General features: G+C 42.4%; 1 protein-coding gene across 1 annotated transcript; it reads left to right on the top strand.

Annotated features, from left to right (window-relative positions):
• The first annotated feature begins 1,406 nt into the window (after nucleotides 1–1,406).
• Nucleotides 1,407–2,977, top strand: nkx3-2 (NK3 homeobox 2). The gene is made up of 2 exons (XM_070963072.1): nucleotides 1,407–1,779; nucleotides 2,553–2,977. Exons 1-2 carry the CDS (start codon nucleotides 1,407–1,409, stop codon nucleotides 2,975–2,977), a joined length of 798 nt encoding a protein of 265 aa, XP_070819173.1.
• The last annotated feature ends 5,511 nt before the right edge of the window (nucleotides 2,978–8,488 follow it).

The following is an 8,488-nucleotide window of genomic DNA, read 5'->3' as shown; positions in this document are numbered from 1 at the left end:
TGTGACGGATGCGGTTACACAGAGGATCAACATCAGGTGAAAGAAAACGAAAGCAGTTTTCATTTTACGCTGCAAAAAGTGTCAGTCTGGGAATTAATTCTCCCTTACAAATCATTTTTTTAACGAGTCTAATATTCTGCTGGTAAGAGGAGATCAGGTCAGTTGTTTCCTGTGTCATTTATTTCAGAATGGTTCAGAAACAGACGTCAGGGTTTATGGGACGTCGCACAAGCTGACAGCACTGAAACGAATATATAATTAAGCTGTAACCTTTTATCACATGCATTGCCTCTTTTAATGACACATTTTACAGTATATAGAGTCAACAGTAGATGGAGTTACTTGTGTATTTTAACTCATATTCATATTTATCCAGAGCTGGAACTTGGTGTGCGCACAGGCTGAGGCCTACCTGGTCATGGCGATTCATGATGCAGGCTGACAAGGAAGGGGCAAAAATGAGCACTTGGGTGACTTTGAAGTTGTAATAAAACGCAGGAACAGTGAATCGATAACAACCTGACACACGCTGGTCGGTGCCCGGAATATCAGCAAAGAAAAACCCGCCGCATTACGCGTTACGCAGCAGAGCTGTTTGGACGGTGAAGGGTTAAGTTTTAAAAAAGATGACATATCCTACAAATTTATTGTCCTGGTGCTGCATTCAAGTGATGGAGGGAAGATTGGAGACACGGCTTTCCCGTTTCATTTTCGACTGGTGTTGCTGGTAAAATCTGCTCTCCTGTTATCTCAAACTCTTACGCACATGACTTTTTTCACAGCGTGGATTTTGAACTCTACCAGCACAGAAAGTTTAGCCAAATTTATCCTAAATCATTCATTAGAATCAACAAGTTGCTTTGTTATCAGAAGCCTGCAGAGGCGCAGTTTGCTCTCTTTCTTTAAATGAAGTTTCAGCTGAAATAAATTGGCACGGCTGCAGTTTGCATGTCAATTTAGCCTACTGTGAAAAACTTCGATCAAACTTTTCTGGAACTTTTTCCCACACGGGTGAAAGCAGCATGGCGTCGTTTACAGTGGCCAATCGTAAAACGGCTTTCCCCCTCTCCGGACCAATAGGAGGCGACGAGGAGGGCCTGTCAGTCACAGGTGAGGGTGGATAGTAAAAAAAAAGTTGGGTGAAAAGGGCCGGAGACTGGAGTGAGCCTGGGCTGATGGCAGAGCTATGCGGAGGAGACGCATCGTGCCTGCGGATGTAGCAGAAACTTTTCACAGCTTCTCCCGCGGGGATGCGACCAGGAACCAGAACTGGAGGGAAAACGTTCAACGACAGCAGTGCTCCGCGGAGGGAGTAGCCTAAAATGTGGATGAACTGACATTTTCTCCACTATCCGGGCCGGTTAATTACTCAACTAGAAGAACCGAGCAAACTTCACTGTTTAAAAATGGCCGTTCGTGGCAACTCGCTGATGCCCTTCTCAATCCAAGCCATCCTGAACAAAAAGGACGACAGCCGACACTTGACAGATTTGGACATGTGCTTCTCCAAGACGGCGTGCTGGAAAATATTTGGGGAGATGAACGGCGGGTCTCGGGGAGATGATGGGGAGGCTTGTGAGCCGACGGACCAGAAAAGCTACGACTCCGACTCGGGACTCAGCGACGACAACGACGGAAAGACCCCGGCCGTGTGCAAGTCGGAGAAAGACGGAGACCCTGCGTCGGATGTGCCGGAGGAAAGTTTGCAGGAGGAGACGGACCACGAGTCCGCAGCTGCGGAAAACACAAAGAGTGACAGTGAGCCTAATAATGCTACGGGTGAGTAGGACAGAAAGACTAATATGCAACTGTTTGCAAAGCAAAAATAAAGTGTGACTCTGATTTGAATGAAACCGTAACGACGCAACGTCTGGCTTTAAAACAGACAAGTCTTACTTGAAATGCTTTGAACCCTTTTAACACTTCAGTCTAATTCTGCTGGTGCAGTTTTCCAGAATCATAAGGAGTGCTGTGATTGTGTTATTGTAGGGTATCAGGCCTACTGGCAAAATCTCTCTGCATCCTGCTCACTTTTACGCACGAATTTCTTCACTTTTACGCACGATTACAATGGATAACCTGGCTCATACTCAAAGCCTGTCATTATAACACTAATTGTGAATGGACATGCTGGATTCATCGTTGCTTTATTCTAGATTGCACGAGTTATCTTTTGACAAAAGTTAGAATCTACCAGAAACACGCGTTTAATCGAAGCCTGTTTTTAAATAACCATCTGCACGCTGCCTATGATGGTTAAGCCTGAATGAAAACTGTGATCAGATGTTTTCCACATTACTTTGAAAACGACAGCATCCTGCGAACTTAGATACAGATCAATCATGGCAGCTCACTTCTACAACATAAAATTGAAACACTCTTCTGTATAAGTGCTCACACTTCTTTGAATTTGGATTTATTTTCCTTTTTATTTTAAGGAGAAACGCGCCAAGCTCCACTGAAATCAGCACAAGTGATTCCAGCTGTACTAAAATAACAAACAAATACAGGAATTGACTTGCATGTTGCATCTGCGTGTCTCCCTCTCCCAGACTCCAGCACCCTGGACGAGAAGAGCCTGGACCAGCCCAAGCAGCGGAAAAAGCGCTCCAGGGCCGCCTTCTCTCATGCGCAGGTCTTCGAGCTGGAGCGCCGCTTCAACCACCAGCGGTACCTGTCCGGGCCGGAGCGGGCGGACCTGGCGGCCTCCCTGAAGCTCACAGAGACTCAGGTCAAGATCTGGTTCCAGAACCGACGATACAAGACGAAACGCCGCCAGATGGCCGCCGACCTGATGGCGTCGACCCCGGCGGCCAAGAAGGTGGCGGTGAAAGTTTTGGTGCGGGACGACCAGAGACAGTACAGCCCGGGAGAGATCCTGCGGCCCCCGCTGCTCTCCCTGCAGCCGTCCTACTATTACCCGTACGCCTACTGCCTCCCTGCATGGACACTCTCTGCATGTGCGGGGAATCAGTGAGAATTAGACTGTATTTATTCATTTTGGTTTTATTATTTTGCTCCCAGGAAATCAAACTAACTGTATTTTTTTTCTGACAAGAGGAGGAGACCCGAGCGGACGGTTTCTTCTGCTCAGCGTTTCTGATTGAACTGCCTCATCGCGCCGCGCTCCCATTTTTTCCTCAAATACTTAAAAACGAGTCCTTCTTTCGTGTAGTAAGAGTCTGACCAGAGGAACCACGTTAAAGAAGATATTCCTCATGATTTAGGCTTTATAATCAGAGCTGTCTCAACTGTAGGTGAGCGGGGAGACTGGACCTCCTTATAAAATGTCAGTATGTTAACCTCGGAGGAGTGACGCAGTAGTAACATTAAAGTATTCCTCTCTTTACTCGGGAGCCCCTCAAGGACCTCTGAAGCCCCCTGGACCCCACTTTGGGACCCGGCGGCCTAAACAGACTGTCACCTTATGTTGGTTTATATTTTACATGCGCCTTCCTACCTCTGCAGTGATTGGAAATAGGCATATTCCATTGACTTTTCATGTAACTGTCTCTGTTACAGGTTGTGTTTTTTTTCTTGCTGTGTTTGTAAAGGTAAGATATTTCAGCACTTTTGAACATATACGTTGCATTATTTCAGTGTAAAACAAACAGTGTGGACATGTACGGTGTCAGAGCGAGAAGAGGCGCTTTCTTGTGTTATTGGCCGGGAAGTGATCGTGAAGCAGGAAGCGGGCAAAGACAGACCAACTCCTAAATGTAAATGTGTTATTTGTGTTAAATGACTGTTCAGATCGAAAAAACCCATTAAAACATATCAGGCATATACCATCACTTGGATGCAATTTTATTTAAAGGTCTTCAAATGTAATATTGGGAAGAGACATTTTTCTATTTGAATAACAGTAACAGAGCGGATTTTTACTAATAATGATAAAAATTAACAACATATTTACTGTTCAAAGATGCACTGGCTTATAAATTAACTTTAATCTGACAATCAGTGAGCGGTTATCCAGAAGAAAAGACCAAAATACACGCTAAATATTAGTTTGTGCTTATAATTGTAAGCTGCTACAACCTCGGTTTTGCAAGCCTCGTTTACTTGTACAAACATATACAAAAACCTTTGCGCCCCTCCTTTCAAACCAAAAGGCGTCTCAGAGTTTAGGTGAATTAAAACTGGCCTACAAATAAGACTGAAATGGCTTATGGATACTTTATTTGCCTTTTTGTCATTAGCAGATGGTTTCGGTCAGCGTTTTGTGATTTGGGAGCACAAACCTAATAAAACAGGAATGACTAAATATGGAATAAATAGATATTGTATCCATCCTTTCCTATTCTATACAGCCCTTAAAGTTATTTTCCTGCGTATTGTCCATACAGACCAAACCTCCCCATGATGTTCTTGCTGTACACTCAAACCTCGTAGGCGTCATATGCATGAGCCGCTTTGACTTTCTTCCCAAAAACACCTGTCAAACAATGATGAATAGCTCTGTGATTCCTGGACACGGCAAACTGACAGCTTCCTTTAGGGCTGCATGTCAACACGAGGAGAGGCATCTGAGAGGAGGATGCGGGGTTAAGGAGGCCCATGTCACTGCGCCTACATCGAAGTAAAAAACGGAATTTATTTGTTGTCTTTTTTCTGGAAACATGAAAATACTTGAAGCTTGTCTTTGTAATTTTAGGCCTAATAGTTGTAGTTGAAGTATTACGGGAGTACTTTTAGCTGCTATTCTGTCTCCACTAAGAGACTGAATGTTAAGTCGGGGTCAGCAGGGAGCTGCCGTACATCCATCTCTGGCCTTCTAAAATACCTACACGCCTTACAGACACTAAGAGCGTCTGCGGGATGCTGTATGTCAGGCATTAAAAAGGTATTATAGTTGACACTGACAGCGACGCGGTGATGAGGCCAAAAAAAAAAAAAAAAAAAAAGAAGACGGATGTCCAAGAAATCACGATTGTTACAGCACAGATGTGACTTCTATGCGCTGATAGATGGACAGTGAACGCACCAGTGATCCAAAGTAACACAAGTGTCATTTAAGTGGACACAACGGGGAACATCTGTATTTCAGCACAGGCAGCACTGCGCAATAACAGTGCGCTTTTACGCACGTATACGCACCAACAGCCGGGTATATGCAGGGCTCTGGCTGATCGGAGCCCCATCTTCTTTAACCCTGTTTGGTGCAAACAGAACGGCGCCTTTATGTCCTAAAATCTGATCTTGATGCAGGTATACACGCCACCTGAGGCCATTTCCAGCGGCGACGATGCTCCTCATTGGCTGCTCTCAGGCTTAAAGGACAGAGAAGGATACTGAGTAGTGGACCGTCCCACATGACTTCCTCTCATACCTGCATGTGGAGATATCTGATATAGAGGGACATATCGCGGCTGTGCCTTTCAACCTGCGATCGTTGAAATGAAAACACCCCCATCGGTGTTCATGAACCCCATTCCTGCGTCCCGTTATTTTATTTTTTTCATGATTTACGTTTAGTGCGTGGGAAACGTGATCATCGCATTCATTAATTAGGCTGTGGCTGCAGACCACATGTTGAGTGAGTTTTTCCCAGGGGAAGAAACGTAATTTATAGCGGAGGCTGCCCCAGAATATGTATTTTACTTGCACCCTATAACACGTACTAAATCAAGTGCGCACTCAGAGAAAGTTTCAGTTCAAGTTACCTTTGCTCTCCATATGATTCTACAAAAACTGACTCTGTAGATTATTTTAATCTCTTTAAGCGCGGTCTTTTCTGCAGCTGGAGCAAACTGCTCAGTTCGGAAATTTTGATGTAAAAAAAAACCCCTCTGGAATTTCAGCTGCTGGAATTATGACTTTTCCCAACAGAAAGCCATCTTCATCAGTTCCTTGTTATTTGACATCTGTTATTTCTGTTAAACAAACTGATCTTTGCGCACGTGAGTCCAGGACAATCAGGCGTTTGCTTTTCGCTTTTGTCTCCTCAGTTGTTATTGATGAAAGTGATGAAATAAAATTGGCGTTTAACACACATTATTTTACACACAGCCGATTTATAATCTTGCTGTCTTGACTGAGATGAAGACTATCTTTACAGTTCTGACTGTATGACGGAAATACGGCTGCTGATGAACAGTCACTGCTCACTGTCGAGGTGCCTTTTATTTATTATTGTATTTGCGTCTTTTTGTGGAGCGACCAGAGACTAAGCCTTAGGAAATTTAATGGAAATGTAAAATATCCTGAAATCTCCGTTAAATGTCACTGCAGTTAACGCTTTACCACCAAATTACACTGCAGAAAATGCCCATTTAGCTAAACGTTGCAGAATACAGTTTGGTTTTGTCTAACTATGAATTAACCTTTGTTAAAAAAAAAAACAACAACTTTATTTTTCATTGATGTAATCCGCCAAAAAATAAGATTTACACATGCCCTACAAGAACAAACATACATTTATGGAACAATGTCATTTCTTTTTTCTTTCTTTCTTTTTTTTTAAAAATTTTTTAGGCTGTACCAAATTAAATAAAGCTCAAGATCTGAACATTTCTCTCCCTGCGATTTCAGATCATGTACTCCTAATAATCAACCGAGGTGTAATAAACCAACAAATCAAACAATATTATAAAACTTATAAAACAGAAATAGACAGATGCGTAAAATGTGTGTAATTTTGTGCTCACAGCAGGTCGGTTTTCATGTGTTTGAACAATGTTACTGATTCTGCTCCCAGCTTGTAAATTCCACATACTCACTGGTGCTCTAGTTTTCAACTGTTAATGTACATTTAGACTACATGTTCTTCATTTGCATAAATGCTATTCATCAGTATTTTGAGGACTAACGCGGTACAAACTGGAAAACCCGCAAAGGTCAGCCGCAACTCTCAGTTCAGCGACATTTTGCGTTTCCATGTAACTGTCTCAAATACTGACGATTTTATCATAAATTTGATCACAAGCATTAACATTAAAAAATCTCCGGAAATTAATTATGATTTTTCTATTTTCTCAGTTTCAGTGCATTTCCGTGAAACAGCCGATCCTATGATGCAGAATACTTGTGTTACTCATGACGGACAAATGCTCCGTCCTTCATTCATTTACGTTTAATCTATTTGCTCCTCCAGCTTTCAGATTCTTTTGTTCCTGAAGGGATCAAACATTCAGGCCATCAGGACAAACCGGTGGAATGAAAAAAAGCAGCTGACAGAGTTTTTGCCTCTCCACAGCAGCTCGGCCTCCATCATTTCTGCCTTCAAGCTTTTAAAAACAATTTGACTTAATTTGGCTCCAGCTCTCTGTCAATCACACCCTCATAAGCATTTTGGAGTATTCTGACCTGACAGTCACTGGCACTTGCTTCAAAGTGGCCCAGGTGCGAATTCCTCTTCACCCCTCATGTTACATCCTCCTCCTGCACTGAAAAGCAAACGTGAAAGCCGAGGACAGACTCAGCCTTTTGGCTTGTGGCTCACATTTTCCTGAAATATTACAAACATATAACACGAAGGCAAAAATTAGTGATGAATCCATATTACCAAACATGAGACAGACGTTAATGACAGAGTGGACTGAAGGACTTTTGAGACTTTGCTTTCTTCTTTTTGTGCGTGCAGTAAACGCATCTCCATCGATACTGTGTTTATGAATTGCTCAACATCACACCTGAGTTACACTGAGATACTCTTTTGTGTTTGGCTCCACAGGTTGTAGGTACCCTCTTTTAATGGTAAAACTGTTGAACAAAATCCCTTCCTTATCCTAATCCTCCTCTTTGACAGATGCATGTAGCCTGTAATAAGAATGTAAGAGGGCTGGAGTTCAAGGCCGCTGACACAAAGGTTTATCCTTGTAATTCTTGATGAATTATTTTACTTGTTACTGTAGCCGAACGTTTTTAAACGATACTTTGAGTGCAATGAATGTTTAATCTTCTGGACTGAAAACTGGAAAATACCTAGAAAAAAAACCCCCAAACATGCAAAATGATTGAAAAAAAAAAAGGAATAAAATTCGTGTTTCATGCAGAAACATGAAACTAATCCAACCCTGATTCATGATTTTTTTCCCCCAATGGAGCTACCTTTTGTTTATGCTTACATTAAGCATTGAGTCTTGAACTACTTGGGAATAATTTACAAATACACTAGAGGGAAAGTTCTCGTAATAATTGTCTGTAAATTTTCTATTTTGTCACTTAATCCAAGACTGGAGTTAAATTTGCCAGTAATAGCCATACTTCATTTGGTTAATACATCAGCGTGTCATCTGGAGCAATCACATTTCACAGCTGGTATATTCCTCAAAACTGTGGCAAACTGGGAGGCTGTTCAGCTGTGAACTGAGTGGTGGAAAAAAAAGAAATAGGTCTGTCTGATGATCTATGAACAGGATGCCTCAGGAATAACGTTAACATTTGAAAAGTTGATTAACACCGCAGAGTCCATGACAGTTTGAGAGCAAAAACCCTTAGAGGTGGCTTTAAGTGATGTTGGCTCTCTTCAGACTTCACACTGTTT

The sequence above is a fragment of the Chaetodon trifascialis genome, chromosome 5 (genome assembly GCF_039877785.1).
Source record: "Chaetodon trifascialis isolate fChaTrf1 chromosome 5, fChaTrf1.hap1, whole genome shotgun sequence".
In the NCBI taxonomy this organism is placed as follows: domain Eukaryota; kingdom Metazoa; phylum Chordata; class Actinopteri; order Chaetodontiformes; family Chaetodontidae; genus Chaetodon; species Chaetodon trifascialis.
Note: the sequence above shows the minus strand (reverse complement) of the source record. Positions and strands in the feature narration are given on the sequence as shown.

Excerpts from the sequence above, each read along its gene's own strand:
- nkx3-2 (XM_070963072.1), top strand. The coding sequence starts at position 1,407 with ATGGCCGTTCGTGGCAACTCGCTGATGCCCTTCTCAATCCAAGCCATC. Across the intron at positions 1,780-2,552 it reads TGAGCCTAATAATGCTACGG|ACTCCAGCACCCTGGACGAG; the intron begins GTGAGTAGGACA and ends TCCCTCTCCCAG.